This window comes from Pseudonaja textilis, chromosome 2 (assembly GCF_049901715.1).
Source record: "Pseudonaja textilis isolate UNSWEBS1 chromosome 2, rPseTex1.2, whole genome shotgun sequence".
Taxonomy (NCBI): Eukaryota; Metazoa; Chordata; class Lepidosauria; order Squamata; family Elapidae; genus Pseudonaja; species Pseudonaja textilis.
The window spans coordinates 137,377,755-137,397,789 of record NC_141991.1 but is presented as its reverse complement, the minus strand read 5'-3'; the positions used below and the strand labels follow the sequence as shown (position 1 = coordinate 137,397,789).

At 41.4% G+C, this 20,035-nt stretch overlaps 1 protein-coding gene across 7 annotated transcripts in view; it reads right to left on the bottom strand.

Moving 5' to 3' along the window:
- Positions 1-6,509: 6,509 nt before the first annotated feature.
- Positions 6,510-20,035, bottom strand: part of R3HDM2 (R3H domain containing 2) — a 173,696-nt gene continuing 160,170 nt past the window's right edge. For 6 of the 7 annotated variants that reach the window (XM_026713862.2, XM_026713863.2, XM_087925452.1 and 3 more), the window contains 5 exons: positions 14,812-14,981; positions 14,564-14,711; positions 13,047-13,147; positions 11,801-11,885; positions 6,510-7,345 (listed from right to left, as the gene is read on the bottom strand). In XM_026713862.2, the coding sequence (XP_026569647.1) occupies positions 7,005-7,345; positions 11,801-11,885; positions 13,047-13,147; positions 14,564-14,711; positions 14,812-14,981 (845 nt within the window). In that variant the 3' untranslated portion in view covers positions 6,510-7,004. The remainder of the gene's footprint in view (positions 7,346-11,800; positions 11,886-13,046; positions 13,148-14,563; positions 14,712-14,811; positions 14,982-20,035) is intronic. The other variant, XM_087925456.1, reaches the window with a different exon arrangement.

Here is a 20,035-nt window from a genome sequence, read left to right as displayed (position 1 = left end):
AAATTTGTTTCCTCAAAAGTCACCTAGCTGGAAGGTGGGACTTAAGCCTTCTTCCTGTTGTTATTTGCATGCCACTCAGAGTCACTTTCATGAAATCAGTGCCTATGTACATTGTATAAACAAACAAGCAACCATTTCTTGTTGGTACTGTTAATATTGGGTGTTTTTCCACCTCTGCAATTAGTTGATCCCTCTTTCTAAAGCAGGGGTGTTGCTGGCTGAAGAATTCTGGGAGTTGAAGTCCACAAGTCTTAAAGTTGCCAAGGTTGGACACCCCTGTTCTAAAGGATCCTGATTCTGGCTGGATTATTTATATAGGCTTTGGTTGGCTCTTCACGTCCAACACTGCTAGGGTGGAGGCCCTCCTTTCAGTCTCCTTTTTTTGACTGCTTCCTGGGATATCTCATTCTTTGGCACCAGCCTTCCTCAAAGTAGGCAAGGATCTTAGCCATCGGAGAGTTTTTGCCATGAATACTGCTCACACCTGGTCTGGCTGCCGGTAAATCAGTTCTCTGTCCTACTTCTCTCCCCCGCTATTTCATTATATGAATTCTTCTCTGATGAATAGAATAGGAAATATTCTTTATTGGCTAAATGTGAATGGTTGCACAAGGAATTTATTTCTGGTGCATAAGCATAAGCTTTCAGTATACACACAGCAACAAAATGATAAATCATAAATCATAAGATACAACCAACAAAATGATAGTCATGAGAAACCAATAGGAGTAAATAATAGGAATTATGAGAAGAATAGTAGTACAGTCCTGCTACATGGTTAAATAACTTTCGGCATAGACTGTGCTGTTGGGAATTATGGGTTTAATAGAGTGATGGTATAGGAGTAAAAACTAACCTTGTGTCTAATTGTTTTGGCATGCAATGCCCTGTAGCAACATCCTGAGGGAAGAAGTTAAAACAGTTTATGTCCAGGTTGTGAGGGGTTTGTAGGTATTTTCTCAGCCCTTTTTCTAGCTCATGCAGTATACAGGTCTTCAATGGAAGGCAGGCTGGTTCCAATTTTTTTCTGCAGTCCTATCTGTTGAAGTCTGTGCCTGTCCTGTTTGGTTGCTATACTAAATCAGACAGAAAACTATAAATGACAGACTCAATAATTCCTCTGTAGAACTGTACCAGCAGATTCTTGGGTAGTCTTGTGTTTTCTGAGTTGACGCATGAAGAACATTCTTTGTTGTGCCTTTTTAATGATAGCTTTAATGTTATTTATTTTATTTTAAATATGCATATAGCTACCCATCTATTAACCATCTCTGGGCAACTTCCAATTAGAAGTTATATAACATATATACGTATTATAAAACTAAACACATTAAAGCATTAAAAATAATGAAGACCTAGTGCTAAGTCAAACTTCTAATGTGCAATTTTTCAATCTTATTCCATTATTTAGGGGAAAAGCCAGATCTTCAAAAGCTTTATGGAAGGCTGATGAGGGTAGAAACCTCTCCAATTTCAGGGAACAAAGTGTCCCACAGGGCAGGAGCTGCTATGGAAAAAGTATATTTCTCCTATTCTTATCACATGTTGTAATACTGCTTCTTTACTCTTCCGACAGTTCTCTGAAATTCTTCCTGAGATATTTCTTTGGTTTCTCTAATTGATAACTTCCACCAAAACATTTTTTTAAACATCCAGTTTGCTTTCTTTCATTTCTTGGTCTTTGGCAGTCTCTTTTCACATTCATCCCTTTTTTGTTTCATTTCACGGTTCCTCTGGTTCAATTAGATTTGGCTTAGGACATCAATTCCTGATGTTCTTCTTGAAAATGGTAGTATAAGCTCAAGATCATGTGGTGGAAACTGGAAGGCCTTTTCCTTCCTCCTTTACTTGACTTGGAACTAGCAATGAACAGTTTATCATTTGCTCCAGAGTCAGCCTCTGACCACATATATGCTGCTATAACAGAAGGAACTGAATGGTTAGAACAATAACAAACAGCATAATCCTCAGACTGAGAGTCCAATTTCAGTCCATATTGATTTGACAATGCCTAAGATGTCAACATGTAGTTGACTCTATTCATCTTTCACAATTGTGAGCTTCCCCACGTTCTGACATTTCATGTTTCTACTCTGATTGTCTTTGCAGTTTCAGATTTTCTTTGCCTGCATGACATCAGCAATTAGATATCGCAAGCCATTGAGCCATGTCATAAACATTTTTAGTATTAGAAACATCCTTAGCTGTTCTTCAATAGCATTTTGAGCATCATCCAGCCTGGGGAACTGTTATTCATTTTAATATTATCTCATCTATGTGGTTTTCTTGGTAAAATAGAGGCTTATAGTGCTTTCTCCCAAGCACTATGAAATCATATCATTGGTGTCACTAAAATAATCATCAACTTCCTCCTCCAGCATCTTCTGATATTTCTGCCGCAACATCAATATGCTGAAATGTAGAGGACTGGCTTTTAATCAAGTAGCTGAGGTGACTTTCAGACTTTGGGTAACCCTAATGCAGAGGTCTCCAAACTTGGCAACTTTAAGACTTGTGGACTTCAACTCCCAGAATTCTCCAGCCAGCATGGGGACCCCTGCTCTAATGGATTTATATATTGTTGACATCTGCCCTCTCATGAACACACCTTCCAGGAAGAAGTAACACAGCAGACTTGAGGGGGGCATCTTAATGAATTCATTAATAACTATGTGAAGGAAATTCCTCTTGCACTAAGATTCTGAATTGTACTAATATTTACTGGAATAGATCTAAAATTTGCATTATTATTACTTTTCTTGATTTTACCCACCCATGTAGGGTTTGATATTACTTTTGAGGACATGTACATTCTGAGTGTGCTATCAATTACAACTTTTGAATGTGCTCTATACTTTTGATGGCCAACTTGAAGGCTGAGTTGACGTCTTGCACCAAATCAAGGATGAACAATCCCTAGGCCATTTCTATTAAGATAACACTCCAAAATGTCAATTCTCAAGAAAATATTTCCTCCTAATAATATAAGGGAAAAAATAAATGCACAGAACTTTTCCACTGTACCCATTTTGTCTACTAAACTCCCCACAAATTGTCAACCATTTTGAGCTCCCCCATTCTAACTGTATCACAAGATTCCATCTGCAGACTCCCAGGGACTTTGTTGCATTTTTCAATAAGTGTTTAACCATGGTTTGTTAATTAATCCTTAATGGCTACAACACAAATCATGGTTTATGATTGGGGTGAGTCTTTAGGATGCTCCTTAGGAATAAAAGACACCCCTTAAAGTGGATGAACCAACCTAATTGGGCTTAAGAGCATAGTGCGCAGAAAGGATTGGGGTCTCATCACATTTTCCCCACAGTCAATCAGAAATCAAAAATAGACACAGTGGGACTCATAACTGTCAATTTCCTGGATATAGAAGACATTTAATTAAAGGGCTGTCTTCACACATCATACTAAGCCATTCAATTTGTAATTGCTGTAAATCAGCCAGTCAGGGAAAAGTAGGCTAACTACAATAGTATTTCATCCAGTCTATGAACTCAACCTTTGGATTCTACAGTAATGAAGAGAAACGGAGTTCCAATGGTCAATATACAGTATATGTTTTAAATTTTCTACCTCAAGACTGGATGGAACCAAACAAGTTATGCTAAATGTCATTTGATTATGTGTACTCTATAGAATTCTAAAATTTTCTGGAATACAATACAGGTAGTCCTCAACGTACCACCACAAATGAGGCCAACATTTATGTTGCTAAGTGAAGCATTTCTTCAATGAGTTTTGCCTCATTTTGCAACTTTTCTTGCCACAATTGTTAAGTGAATCATTGTTAAGTTAGTAACATGGGCTGTTAAGTGAACCTGGCTTCCCCAATGAATTTGCTTATCAAGAAAGTCGTCAAAAGTGATCACATGACTCCAGGACAATATAACCATCATAAATATGAACCAGTCACCAAGCATCTGAATTTTGATCATATGACTATCATATGACAACTGCAACAGTTGTGTGAAAAATGGTCATAAGTCACTTTTTTCATTGCTGTTGTAATTTTGAACAGTTGCTAAATGAACTGTTGTAAGTTGAGGGCTACCTGTATAGCTTTGCTGTCTTAAAGCAAATCCAGAACTGAATATCACTGTTACAGAATTCTTTAACCTCGTATTTGATTGATACTGAAATATCATTTACCTGAAAATCAACTCCAACAGTTTTGCTTGTTAAGGGATTGATTCCATTCCTCCCATGAATTTCGAAAGAGAAAAACATTATTTAGCCAAGATCAAAATGTTTTACAATTCTACACAAAAGCCACCACATAGATACTACCAATTGGGAATCCATATCACTGTAGCTCTTCAACGATATTGGGTTTATGTATTGTAATTTCTAAACTGAGAAGATTCCGAACATGATGCTTGCTTGGATGTCAGTCTTGCAACTTGAAATTTTGTAACCTCTACCCCTTGATATGAAAATGGCTGTGGAGAGACAAAGAGTTTCAAAGCAATTCTTGTGGAGCACCCCTTCTTCACTTGCTCAGCCTTCCTGAAACATTTCATGCAATTATTAAACCACAAGCAACTCTTTTTGCCTTTTCAGAAAATTCTTTGTTAAAACAACTTTATTTCCTAATGCTTCATACTTGCCAAGAGGTTTTACATTAAAAAAAAAAAAGAAATTATCCAAGTCAGAGGTGTTATTAACTAATTAAGGCTAACAGATAAACTCTGTAGAAAGCTGCTATTGGGGGAAAAAAAACACCTTTCTTCTTGCCTTTTTGTATACAGCAGCCATTGTCACCTTCACATCTCCATCTCCAAGGTAACCACAAATCCACAATTTTTCCTCTGGCTACCATGACTGAGAATTCTGAGATTTGCAGTTCCAGCATAACTGAGTTTACCACTTTACCCCATGCTTCCTTTTCCAGTAGGCAATCTGAAATAAGACAACATAAAATCAGAGCTAGGATACACGATGTCATTGGAAAGGCCTGGCCTACGCCAAATTCTCCCCAACTGCATAATATTAGGGCTATTTTGCCACTAAAATGCAAATAGCAGCAAAATAACCTAAATATATGCTATTGAGCCATGGTGGCGCAGTGGTTAAGAGTGCAGTACTTCAGGCTACTTCTGCTGACTGCCAGCTGACCGCAGTTTGGCAGATCAAATCGCACCCAGCTCAAGGTTGACTCAGCCTTCCATCCTTCCAAGGTGGGTAAAATGAGGACCCAGATTGTTGGGGGGCAACATGCTGGTTCTGTAAACTGCTTAGAGTGCTGTAAAAGGACTGTAAAGCAGTATATAAGTCTAAGAGCTATTGCTAATTGAGGAGAACTTGACATAGGCCAGGCCTTTCCAATGATATTGTGTATCAACCTCTGATTTTATAAGTTTTCTTCTACAAAAGAACAGAGTTAAAATAATGGACTGTAAAAATTGATCATCTTTTAGCAGTCACCAAATTACCAGGTTATTAAATCAAGCAATAATTGTATAACTAAATTTCAGAAGCAAAACATTTACAACATGTCTGGGTATTCACATTGGATGATCATGGGGTAGTTTTAGATTAAAGTAAATTCCAGCTGAAAGTAAACGATTGGTGCAAATCTAAAACCATAATTTATTGCACTGTAATGTATTAGGCTAAAATTTTCACCTAAGGTTCTGGGGGCAAAAATACAATGGGAAACTAAATCTAACATAAACTAAAACCGAGCGTTGTCTTAGTGCTACACACACAAAATGCGCTTACACACATCTCTACTGCTGTGGCTAAGAGGAGGAAAAAAAATGACTAGTTTTACAAGTACCTTATTTTTTTCACGTAATACAAACTAGGATTATATATAAACAACATGTAAAAACTCTATGATCTTAACTGTTATGTCCCTTTTGTATGCAATTCTGTTTGTAATTCTTCAGAATTAAAGTGCAGTAAGGATGAGGAAAGGGAGCATCTCCAAAGGGCATCTTACCTGACATTTGTGTTGGGATAAAAGCAGAAATTCAAACTACTTGCTGCTCGGGTATCCAAGAGTTCAGTGCCAACTTATTATGCTTATTTTATTGTTATGAATTTGATTTGTATCCCACCTTATTATTTTTACAAATAACTCTAGGCGGTGAACGTATCCAAACACATCTTCCTTCTCTTCCTATTTTCCCCACAACAACCACCTTGTGAGGCAGGTTAGGCTGAGCGAGAATGACTGGCTCCAAGTCACCCAGCTAGTTTTCATGGCTAAGGCGGGACTTAAACATGGTCTGCTGGTTTCTAGCCTAGTGGCTTAACCACGAGACAATACTGACTGTATAACTCAAGATTCAAACTGGCTCTGGCTTAAGACTATATCTAACCTTACCTTCTGCCCTCGCTCACTTCCACCCCCAAAAGGCTAAATATAATATTCCAACTCTGCCTCCTAACGTTATATGTCTGGGATTGAAAAATAGTCAATGCTACTTGCTTGTGATGGGTTTCCGAACATTCAGTTTGCGAAAGAGAGGTAGGCAGGAAACGGCTTTAAAGTGACAGACGATTCTTTTATATTTAAAAACCAAATAATAATATTAATAATAATAAACCCAGATTAAATAAAATGTACAGTGAATATACCCAGCCAACATCTGTTATGTGCAATTAAATACGGCTCCGTACCGCGGCACAACGCTGAACAAAACAATATACACGTGTTCCGTAGAGGGGGCAAAGGGCATGACATGTTCCTCCACACAAAAATAATTAAAAAAAACAGAAGCCCCCCCCCTCCCGCCAACAAAAAAAAAAAAACAAATCAATGTCTCTTTCTCTTCATTTTGTCCATATAAATATCTCCAGGAAATTACCCCTTCTACCACCCAAATTAAAAAAAGGGGGGGGGGAAGAAAGAAGGGGGAGGCGCATGTGGAACTAAAGGAGGCTGGTCTAGGGGCCTTTGGAGAGGGGGGGGCGAGGCTGGAGATGCCAGTCCAATGTGCTTGTTGCCCCCCCACCCCTCCCTGCCCCTCTGTCTGCCCCTATTGGGAGCTGGCACGCTCCAGCACACGCAGGTCGTAGTTCTTTTTGGCCATACGCAACTTGAAGCAGTTAAGAGAGTTGTTGAGATGCAGGGATGCGTTTTGGGCTGCCAAAGGGCTGGGGAAGACGGCCACGATGGTGTATAAGGCAGCAAGGTCAGAATGCCTGCCGTTCTCTGCAGTCCCGTGGTTATTGTCGCCCCCGCCCCCAGGACGCCCCTGAGTTTCTTTCAGCCACTGGATTTTGGCACCAGACATGGCTAACTGGGTGAAGAGCTTGTCGGCTTCGGTACGCGTGATCCCTTCGGGCAGGTCGGTAACTTCCAAGATGCGGCCCAGCACTGTCAGAAGAGGCAACCGGAGCAAAGAAGAAAGAAGAGAAATATGGTTAGTATCTTCCTCTGGGGAAGTGGGAGTGGGGAAGAGCAAGAGTCTAGGAACAAAATATGCGAGGGGACTTCAGCTTTTGTAAGTTAATAACTTTCTAGACTTCTGACTTGGAGACCTAACTCTCCCGGCCAACCATCTCCCCGGGGACTGAATTCTTGCCTTTTAGAGCCTTTGGCTACTGGCCTTGGAAACAGAACCTAAGGATCATGGGAAGGTTAGTTTTAAAAGTCTCCCCCCTCACACCCCTTCTGTTGAAAGCAAAAGAGTAACATCATCCGTTCTTATCTCCTTTGGGACAATCAACACCTGTTCACTAAGTCAAGCAAGCAAGGCTGAGGAATCTCCTTTGCTACAGTACTACTAAAGTACAGCCTGTTTAAATGAGAGATTTCCCCCACCCACTCACCCAGCAGTGTAGGATACACATCTCCACATATCAAATTGCCTTCGCCGGGCCTTTGGTTATCACTGACTCGGTTCCTCAGCAATGTCTGCAAAACGCTACACCAACCTCCCTCTTTTGGGAAGCTATTCCACCTCTCAGCCAGTTCCTCTCCGTCTGTTTCAGCATATTAGACATTAGCAGGGATGGCCAGTCGTGGAAAAACATAAGAACATAACGAGATTTTTTTGGGGGGGGTGTTCCCCCCAGAAATGTTACAAAATCATTCTAGTTCTATCTGAAAGCATCGGATCCAATACAGAGAAAGTTGATTTCTAATCAAGTCCTGCTGGGTGCCAATGTCATGTACGAGCCATATAAAACAAATACAGGTATTCCTTGACTTATAACAATTCATTTAGCGTATGTTCAAAAGTTACAGCGGCACAGGAAAAAAAAAAAAGCTTAGGGCCGTTTTTTCAGACTGTTGCAGCATCCCCACAAGTCACGTGATCGAAACTCAGATGCTTGGCGAGTGGTTCATATTTATGACAGTTGCCGTGCCTTGGGGTCGTGGGATTCGCTTTTGCAACCTTCTAACCAGCAAAATCAATGGGGAAGCCAGATTCACTTAACAACTGTGGCAAGAAAAGTTGTAAAATGGGGCAAAATTCACATAACAAATGTTTCACTTAGCAACGTAAAATGTTGGGCTCATCAATGGTGGCCATAACTCGACTACCTGTAACATCAGTGCTGTTGCTTTTAGTTTCAAGTATATTCGCAGTGTTTTGTCTATCTCCTTCAAATATTTTGATGGCAACAATGCAAAGTATATTGGCAAGTTGTTCAAACATTGCTCACCTCAGCCAGATACAATACATTACATCCTGTGGCAGAGATGCCTATTTGAGGCCAGAGAACTACCTATTATCCCAAAATATCCTTGGGCATCATCCCCGGAGACCCACCAACACCAGGTTATTATCTAATTATCAACTAAAATGCTACAGAAAAAGAAAAGGCATTGAAATGTCTGCCCTCATCTTCAGAGACATTCTGAAAATCTCCGTTAGTTGACGGGACCAAAGAGCCAAAGCCCATCATCGATGTTAACTGTGCTCTCTCCCGCCCTAAAAATGGCTTGATTTAATCTGCCAATGGCTTGATGCCAATGGCTTGATTTAATCTGATTGTCCTTTCTTAGAGATTCTCATTCATACGTTCTTATATTCTGTGCACTGCAATTCCCTTTTTGGGGGGGATTTTGGAGAGGGTTTACAAATACAGGAAGAGACAGCCATGGTTGGTCGGTGTAAGCACTCAGACCCCATTGGTGCATTTGAAACTTGTTGGTTTGAGACCTGTTGCTGGGTGAATGGCAGGGGTGGGAGGCTACCGGTTTTGCCCGGTTCCATAGAACCGGTAGCTCTGAAGAGCAGCAGACACCGAACCAGTTCTGTGTTTGCTGCTGTTTGGCCCAACCGCCCACCTGGTCTCTTACCTGTCCTTTATCTCCTGCTTTTTCAACCACAAAACATTGTCACCGAACCGGTAGTAACACTGGTTGAATCCCATCACTGGTGAATGGCCCTTCATATTACCCTGGTAGCCTCTCTGACTCAGCGTCCTTTCTGAGATATGCCTGGTGCCAGATTTATTATCTTCTCAGTACCAGTCAAAGAGGGCTAAGACTTATTTACTGCTTCACCGCACTTTATAGCCCTCTCTAAGAAGTTTACAGAGTCAGCCTCTTGCTCCCAACAATCTGGGTCCTCATTTTACCCACCTCGGAAGGATGGAAGGCTGAGTCAACCTTGAGACAGTGAGACCCTTTTAAGTATCTAATTGCTTTTTATTTTATGGTACGCTTTAATTATCATTCTATCATTGATATTACAAACGTACAGTAAACCATCTAGCAAAAGCTGGTTTTGAAGGGCACCATACACAGAATTTACAAAAACAAAGAAAAAAAATGGGAAAAAAAATCTTCCAAAGAATGTACTGCAGGTGGTCCTCGACTTAAGACCACAATTGAGCCCCCAATTTCTGTTGCTAAGTGAGACCTTTGTTAAGGGAATTTTGCCTCATTTTAAGGCCTTTCTTGTCAAAGTTGTTAAGCTAGTAACATGGTTGTTAAGTGAAATTGGTTTCCCCATTGACCTTGCTTGTCAGAAGGTCACAAAAGGGGACCACACGACCCCAGGACACTGCAATCGTCATAAATTTTAGTCAGCTGCCAAGCGTCTGAATTTTGAACATGTGACCATGGTTGTAAGTATTGAAAATGGTCATAAATCATTTTTTTCCACTGCTGTTGTAACTTCAAACAGTCACTAAAGGGACTGTTGTAAGTTGAGGACTACCTATATTACAGAGGTAAATTGTAATGTTATAGATCAGTGAAAAAAATGAAAGGAAAATACTGAGATGTAAACTATATGCAGGCTATATAAATGTGACAACTTCCTAAACAATTCTGGGAAATGTAGTTTGGTGGGATGCTTCTAATCACCCCACTTTAAATATAGTTCTCCCAATGTATTCATGAAAGAATGATTGATGCAAAACATTTATAACAACCCCCCCCAAAAAATCCCTTTCTTATAGACTACTCATTAAAAAAAAACCCTACCAATTTGGAAATTAGTATGAGAGGATGATGGCGTGGGTATACATCTTTAACTGTATCTAATCTATATTTCTCCATACCCCTAAATAAAAGGCTCTTCTGGGATATTTCCCTTACAGTAAGCTTGATGTACACTGAATCATTTTCCACAAGGACTCTGTGCTCAGGAAATTAGTCCTTCTGACCATTTGCTTGGCAGTACATCTGAATGTGTGTGCCTCAAGTATGGCAGCATCACAGTGGTTCCAGTTTCCAGTGAGGAGGAGTGCTGGGTCCTAGCAGGCAGGATTCTTTACTAATATTAAACAGGTATGTAACAAATATAGCACCAAGCAATTTTTCCATTGGAGAGTGCAAACAGAGCGGCTTAAAGGAACAGCTCTAATTTGTTTATGGGGGGATTTTCAGCGCCTCTCCTCAATGATTGACATGGGATTTATTTATTTATTTTTTTGCTTCTCAGCTTGCCTTGCACAAACCAAATTTGCTTAATGTATCCCAAGAATGATCAAGATTCCTGGAACAGTTAGTTTCAACCAGTAAACTTCCTGACAGTCAGCATTATTTCTTTTTTAAAAGGCATTTGCAGAAGAAAAGGAATAGGCTGTATATCCATAAAACCCAGTATTGATGGATGGGGGGGGAGAGAGGAGAGAGGGAGAGGGAGAGGGGGAGAGAGAGAGAGAGAGAGAGAGAGAGAGAGAGGAGTGTAAAACAGATAAATTATGAAGACGGCTGGCTCTATGCATGTGTAAATATGCACGTGTATTTTTAGGAAGCTTGAAGAAATAGTGGCACTAGGTTGGAAGCACTGTAAGATGCCAATAAAATGGCTCCCAGCCCCTTGACATTGACAGCAATGATTTTGCTATTTGCTGCTGCTATCAGACAAGTCCATTAGGATACACCCAGGAGAAGGCACCTGGGACATTTGTTGATGAGGGGTCCCAACAAAAATTATCAGTAGCATGGAATGAATCAAATCTCCTGAGTCAACATCTACATCTTCAGATGCAAAGTGTAGTACGGGTACTCCTTGACATATGGCTACAACTCACCCTAAAATGTCTGTTGCTAAATGAGGCATTTGTTAAGGGAATTTTGCCCCATTTAATGACCTCTCTTGCCACATTTGCTAAGTGAATTACAGTTTACTATTACTGAACCCAAAGGTATAATCAGTCACGAGTTTGGAGTCTAAGCTCCGGTCGAAGTAAGACAAGAGATCTTCATGACCAAGTTCGACTGGCATCTTGGCAGAGGATAAGCCTACATCAATTTGATCCTTCCAAGTGACCTTAATCTGGCCATGCCGGCTAGTAATTCCTGCAGCTGGGTTGTTTTGGTTCTGGAAGGCTACTATAATGGGACTGGGGAGGTGTCACTTGCCTACATCACTTGTCCCAAGATCTGTGGATGCTGACTTGAGAGCTTGCTTCTTACTTCGGTTGCCATGCTTCATCCCTGTTTGTGCCTATGAGGGAAGAATGAAGGCATAGTAACAGAGATAACACAAATATGAGATCCTTCACATTTTTATGCTGGAATTCATTGCAGGAGTTGGTGCTCCATCCTGGAAAGTTTAATCTTTAACCAATGGGCCAAACCAAACCAAGTTGGAGAAGGAGCAATTTTGATAAATGAAATTTAGCAGGCTTGGAATTGGATGGGAGATTTTGCATTGTGCACACTTTGACTCTCACAACTGGTGGATTTTAAAAGGTACAAAGATCTTACTGAGCCTTCAGCAGTGTCATCAGTAGCCACAAACACAACCAATTACAAAACAGAATATATGGAAATAAATGTTTCATTTGTGCTTATTTAACATCTATGTTTTGTATTATCTGCTCATTTTTCAACATGAAGTAAGTCCTTTGAATATTGGTCTCTGTTTGACAAAATCAGTCACATCATCTTTTTGTTCTGTTGTAAGTATACCTGGAGTTTTCACAGCATATGGAGGCCGGGGGGAGGGGGAGAGAATGTTTGCACCCATTTGCCAGATATATACTACACTCAGCAGTCATTCTCTTATCCTTTAGGGCTAGCAGGAATAGCCAGTCATAGATCTACATTAAAATATTGGTCTGCAACTACCTAGCATTTTTATTTTTGCAGAATGTCCACTGGGCAATAGGAGCCCAGAATAATTCTTGAAAGCAAAGATAACAGGATGATTGCTTGCTGCATGACTGTTTCCTATTTTTGAAAAAATGGAAAGAATCTTAAGAGGGTTGTATTGTGTTGTGTTGTGAAAATTTGGTTGATAGCAATAGCACTTAGACTTATATACCACTTCACACCCGGTGCTTTATAGCCCTCTCTGAGGTGTATACAGCATCAACCTATTGCCCCCAACAATCTGGGTCCTCATTTTACCAACCTTGGAAGGAGGGAAGCCTGAGTCAACCTTGAGCTGATGAGAACTGAACTGCTGCTGGCAGTCAGCAGAATTAGCCTGCAATACCTTATTCTAACCACTGCACCACCATGGCTCATCTAATGTCAAGAAAGTCTAGGATTAGTCACCTCAAGAACTAATCTCTTAAAGGGGGAAAAAAAACCCTCTCAAATGTTGACAACTCAGCTGAGAAACGCTTCCTTGAGGTCTCCAGCCCTGTCTTCTTCTCACCTGGTGTGCTGTATAGCTGGACTGGTTGTGCAAGAGAGGTGGGGGGCAAATGGAGAGATTGTACTGCAGCGGCTGGCCCAACAAGGAATAGCGCCCATCACCTGGGGGGAAAAAGAGACCAAGAACAGTTAATTGATGGCCCCCCAACTCTTTTTTTGTATCACAAAGAAAATTGGGAGAGATGACACAGAGAGTATAGTGATCAAACGTCAATAATCTTTTCTAAGTGAAATTTAGTGGTCTCATGAAACTTCAGCTCTTTAAAAATGTATGTGACTGGGGAAGAGCAATGTCTGTTGAGCATATTGGTGTGATCTTATTAAATCTTCTCTTCTTTATTAAGAAGGACCTTCCTTTCTTCATAAATCAGTCGGTAAACAGTTGAAAACATACCCATTTGCAGGTAAAATGCCCATGTTCTTAATTAGGCAAATATTCAGGTAGAAGTATTTTGATTGCTGTCATTTGAAGCTCCGAGACTATCAAGAATATTGGGATTGTTCAGCATCATAGTATGAAAACATAGAGAACTGTTCTAAAGGGTGAGTGTTACAATCTGTAGTGAAACTACCTTAATCTGAAACTGTAAAGATACTACAGGTAGTTCTTGACTTACAGTAGTTCATTTAGTGACCGTTCAAAGTTAGAACGGCAGTGGAAAAAAGTGACTTATGACTATTTTTCACATTTACGACCACTGCAGTATCCCCATGGTCACGTAATCAAAGTTCAGACCAGTGGCAATTGACTCATATTTATGACGGTCACAGAATTCTGGAGTCCTGTGATCACCTTTTGTGACCTTCTGACAAGCAAAGTTGATGGGGAAGCCAGATTCACTTAAGAACCGTAATTTAATGACGGCAGCAATTCACTTAACAACTATGGCAAAGAAAGGTCGTGATGTGCGGCAAAACTCACTTCACAAATATCTCACTTAACAACAGAAATTTGGGGGTCAATTGTGGTCATAAGTATTACTTGCACTGCTACTGACAGGTTGGCAAACAGGGCACCAAGCAAGAAGCTCAGGTCTGCAAGACTGAAATCACTTGTATGAAATCACCCTTTAGTCTAATACAGGGGTGTCAAACTCAAGGTCCATGGGCCACATCCAGGCCACAGGGTGCTTAAATCTAGCCTGATGGGTGCTTAAATCTGGCCAGCCTGGAAATAGCAAAGGATGAGCCCGTGGTGCCTCTGCTAGCAAAAACAGGGTATGTGTGTGTGTGCAGGTGTGTGGGGGGGGCGTGCGCACGTGTGGTTCCGCGTGCCCCTTTTTCGGCCTAGACGCCCTCCTGCAGCACCCTGCCAGGCAAAACTGGCCAGCCGGGTACTACAGGAGGCGTCTGACCCGTCCTCCCCACCCACCCACCCACCCGGCCCACGGAGGAGAACTACAATGCTGATCTAGCCCTCGAAGAAATCCCGTTTGACACCCCTGGTCTACTACAAACACACTGGCTAATCTTCCATTACGCTCATTATGATCAATCCTCTCCCGCTACCTTTATTACCTTGTGCTGGGCCCACAGGCCGGGGGAACTGTGTGAGCACCGGAAGGGGACTGAGACCTGTGCAGACACTGTTGAGGCTGGTAACGGGTGATGGTGTAGGGGACTGTGTAGGGGATGTGATAGGGCTGTTCAGCTGGGTGCTGCTGGCCTAGAAACAGAGGGGGAAATAGTCAAAAGGATAATCGCACAGGCTGGCAATGAGCACAACTACCGACGACCCAATCTTTTCTCCCTCATCCCCTTCCTACCTGAGCGCTGGTATCTGGGTTATAGATGTCGCCAGGCTTCTGACTTCGCTGGTCTAAACTGTAGTACTTGCAGTGGTTCCATTGTACCATGGATGAATTCTGAGGGGGCTGGGGGCCATTGGGCACGTTGAGTTGCATGACCACAACGCCAGGCCCTGCCGGAGACACCCCTAAGAAGAGAAGGAGGCGGGAATGAGATTATTATGGATGTTGAGTTAAGCATCAATCTTCTTGGTCTCTTTCCCAGCCTCTTCTCCTTGGGGAGGATGTGGTCACAAGAGAAATGTCATGGGAATCCATTTTAACATAGGCAGTTCCTGGGTTATGGCAGCATTTCCTTCCTGGACCTCTTGAGCAAGTCTACTTTCGCACAGTTTGCCTGCCGTATTTGCATAGGCACAAAATGGCAGATGGCTTCCTCCATGTATACAAAAGAGTATCCAGCTTTTTCTGCAAGGGCTAATATGGTGGGTCGTGTTTTATGTTCCCTGCACACAGTTTAAACACATGCAAATTGGCTCAACTCAGAGACCACCTATGCTAGCATTTCATCATCTTATTAATGTACATGGCCGTTCATTTCATAGAACTACATTAGCAATGAAATAAATTACTTGAAATAAATTATTTCTTCTCAGAAATCTTATGAAATAAATGTTAAAAGCATGAGGAAAAAAAAGCAACAAGTTCTAAAAAGTATAAAATTGAGGCATGGTGTATGATTAGACACATTAAATGAATGAGTGTACATTAAATATTTTAGAAAAGCATTTCAATTAGAACAGTGAGCAATAAACCAGACTGGTTGACTCCTGTAATAGACCAATCTTCCTTAACCTGTTGTGCCCCCCTCTGGTACACACTGGGACTGCAACTCCCAGCATTTCCAAAAACAATACTACCAATCCAATCAATCAACCAATCAGAATAGAGCTGGAAGGGACCCTTGAGGTCCTCTAGTCCAGCCCCCTGCTCAAGCAGGAGACCCTACACCATTTCAGACAGGTGACTGTCCAGTCTCTTCTTTTTTAAAAAAAAACCCAGTGATGAAGCAACCACAACTTCTGAAGGCAAGCTCCAAAGAACCTTTGGAGGTCTCCTCCCCAAACCTTCTTATCCATATAAAAAAACAGGATACACAGATTTTCAAGGCGTTCATCTTCATTTGAGGAGCATCAATCTCAACAGAATGAGGGGTTCTCCCGTGTCTGTGATCAAAAGTAAAAGCAGCAGGATGGCCCTCTCTCCCCACCAATGGAGATGACCCCCCAGGCCCCAAATCTCAGCCTGCAACCAGACCAGAAAGCATCCAAACAATCCTTCTCCTCCAAAGGAGGTCTGGGAACTCAGCTGATCCCAGCCCAGCCACCAGGAAACATCGGCCTTTATCCCAACTGGCAGCTGCTCCACGAGGCCGTATCTGGTCCACAGCAAGGCAGCACTGGGTAGTTAATTAAATACATCGATGGAGATTCTCAATCATCCAACAGCGTTGCCTGGAAGTTGAATCATAGCAACCGGATTTCATTCTCTGAAATGTTTCATTGCTTATCCAAGTAGCTTCTTCAGCCTGAGCAAGCTGGTTAGTTGAGATCCCATATATGTCACTTCTAATCTGAATAATTCCAATTCTCATTTCTAATCTGAATAGGCTGGTAAAGAAACGTTTCAAACTGAAAAAGAAAAGAAGTCCAGCTGCCATGATTCAACCTCCAATCAAACTGGAAGTGCTGTAAAACATCTGGAGGGTGTGCTAGGCTGGGAAGGGTACACAGGTAAGGTTATAGACAGGGTAGGAAGACAAGTGGAAAACCAACAGCTGTGAAAAGAATAGATAAATCTTTCCCTTCAGATGTCAGTCTTTTACTTCATGGTAAATGTGAAGACAAAAACTCAGGTGTGTTTGCTTCCCTAAAATGATCCCAGTCTTCAGAATACAGTCTACTCAGGAAGGGATGAGCTACACCTGCTTTGGCTGTGGAGTTATCATGGGCAGTAGTAGCCATATAATGCCACATTAATCAACATTAATCATTTCAAAGATGAGAAAAGAGGAAGAGAAACAGGGACTCAGCACTGGATATAGCAAAAGTTTCCAGATCAGTGATGGCAAGTCTGTGACATGCCTATTAAAAGACTTGCCATAACATTTGAGTGACATGTCAGCATTCACCAACACTCAATAAGTATTCTCAAAAGTATGTCCTGTCTATTGTACAATTTGCACAGACTGTGGAGGCTGTGCCAGAATGGGGTGTACTCTCACATGGCCTCCAGAACTTGTGCGAGAGGCCTATACCCAAGCTTAGCTTCAGGAGGCTCTGAAAAATGTGTGAGAATGGGGGCAGGCTTTGAGGCGATTTTTGGAGACTGCAGAGGCCATGTGAGAATGGGGGCAGGCTTTTGTCTCAAAGGTGTATTTTTTTTTTCCTTCAAAAAGAAACTGTACAGTTTTCTCCTTGAGGAAGATGATGTTTCGCTTCTTATCCAAGCCGTCATCTTCTTCCTCAAGGAAAAAAAAACAGTTCAGTTGCCTTTTGAATAAAGGACCTTTGAGACAACCATGACCTGGATGATTCAGAGTCTTCACAGACAAGGCTTTTGTGTGGATCCTTTGGGAAGTTGCCTGAGAAGATGGTGTTTTTGTTCAGTCTCTGAAAATTGCCCAAGGACAGTTTTCAGAGGCTACAGAAGAATACAAAGAACAACCACCTGAAGGCAAGCAAGTAGATCCTGGGGATCACACATGATCGGACTGCGTTTTTAAAAAATAAACGAATACGTAAAAAATTGTTTCTTTTTTCCTTGGAGGGGGAAATTGACATGCCAATAGAATCAAGTTAGGCATTTTCTGATTTTTTTTGACATTCTGAGCCTAAAAGGCTGTTCCAGGTGCTTTGGATGCTTTTTGTCTCTCTTCAGTCCTGGCTCAATAAAGCCGCTTCCCAGGGCCAGAAGAATTCAAAGTACATTAAACTAATTTACTTAAAAAGTAAAAAATAATTGCCTGAGATGGGTGACAGGGGAGCAACTTTACTCCCCCAAGGTTCAAACTTCAGCTTTTTTTCCCCCCCAGGTACCTTAACAAGAAACAGAGCGAACACATCCACGCACGTGTACGGACAGAGTAAAGGATCTGAAATTGCGTAACTTTCAAGGCCGATTCTTATAAATAAGAAAGTGGGAGACATGGAGGAGAATAATTCTGCTTTCACAAAACTTTGTAGGCTTCGGAGTAAGCTTTTGAAATTGATTATCTTACTGACTCTCCCCTTGAAGGAATGGAAGGATGGAATGTAACATTCAGACTGGCGATATGGTGGATCTGCAGCTTTGGGGTTGTGAAACTGGCTCCCAGTCAACAGTGTGAAGATGCTCACTCTCCGTTTGCCTGGGAAATGGGGAAACTGCACTTGGCCCAGAAACCTCTTCATTTCACTGCAGTGACTTTGAACCATCAAACACACACACACAAACACACACCATACAGAGGCCGAGAGGAAAACAGCTGGGGGAAAGCTGCAGGGATAAAACCAGATGGGCCCCATTCAGCAGAGAAATTACTGCTGCTCCACGGAGTTGGCAACGATGAGCATCTCAGACCCGCCCACTCAACGGCACAGTGAGAAAAATGATTGCTCGGTTAAAACCTTCCTCTGCTGTCAAACACAAGAAAGATCAAAAGGACAAAATGCTACACTTCTATAATTTACAACCCTGGCAATGGCTCTGAGATGCTGTATCTGCTTGCTGCCAAAGGCTAGACTTTACTCTTTATTCATTATTGAAAACCTATAATTACAATTAACCTTATTCACTCGGTTTGGCAGAGGGCCATGACCGAGAAAAAGACCCACAAAGGACACAATTAACAGAGGCCCATTGTGATGCCCTCTCTGCCACCCAGGATGGTATCAGCCACTATTAAGCAGAGAATTTTGGAACAAGGAATTAAGTTTTCCTTCCATCCTGAGGGGGGTGGCGGGGGGGGGGGGTTGGACCAACCAGAGGCAATAGAGAACATTTTCCTATAATTTCTCCCTGGCCAGTGTGAGCCAACAGAATGTTCTGGGTAGATCCCTTCAATTAAACAGTTTCAGGGCCCAGGAAACATGCCTTCCCCTAGAAATTTGGGTGGCTCCTTCCCTGATGGAGTTTCAGAGAGGCTTAAAAGACTTTAATGGACTGGAATGATGCCCCTAGTTAGATGTGCTTAATTTGCATATGTTTTGGAATTGGTTGTCTAGATGTTCCATCTTCTTTATTTCCTTCGTAGTATTTTCATTTACCTTCTCAGTATTTTTGCCTTGTTTCTTTATACTGTGAGCAGCCCAGATTTGGCTTGGAGTTGGGCACCATGGAATTAGACAAAATATTGGGAAATCTGGAAGCTTGTTTGGAAGCTTATCTAGAGTTCCTTTACAAAAAGCCAAATCGGGGTTAAAAAGCTTTCTAATCCTAGCTAGAGTTCAAGATGTTTTCATAAAATTAATTGCTACCAAATTGAGCATTTAGATTACTACATTCAAAACCTCTCCAAACATCATATGGGTTCCTACAAATCATTCCAGAAAATTATGGGACAGAATCCAAGAAGAGGCTTATAGCATCTTTATGAGATGGTATTTTACACGTGGTCTACATTTGTACATTCTTGGCAGACCAAAACAGCCTAAACCCAAAAAGGATAGAATTAGGCAGGAAAAAAAATATTGATGGGCAAAAGACATGAGTAGGGATAATTGGGCAATGACAACAATTATGTTTGTCCAGTTTGCATATATGGTATTGGACTGACCTCAAGTTTCCAAAATACTCCAAGGGAAGGAAATATTATTGGATAATAATTACTGAGTAAGGTTTTGCACCTGCATGGGATAGTTAGGAATCAGGATAATTCAGGAATCAGCCACTGGACAGACAAATTACAGTGATCTCCAGGGTTATGTTTCACAGCTAAGATTAAATGTCATTGTGCACATTCCTCCTAAAAATTCCATATCTGGCCATACATTTAGTTACAGCCTGTTTGATTGGGGACATCTTTAGCAAGAGCAAGAGCACTTAAGACTTATATAGTGCTTTACAGCCCTAAGCTATTTACAGAGTAAACAATCTGGGTCCTCACTTGCTTATATACATACAGTGTGTGTGTGTGTGTGTGTGTGTGTGTGTGTGTGTACACACACACACACACACACATATCTATCTATCTATCTATCAT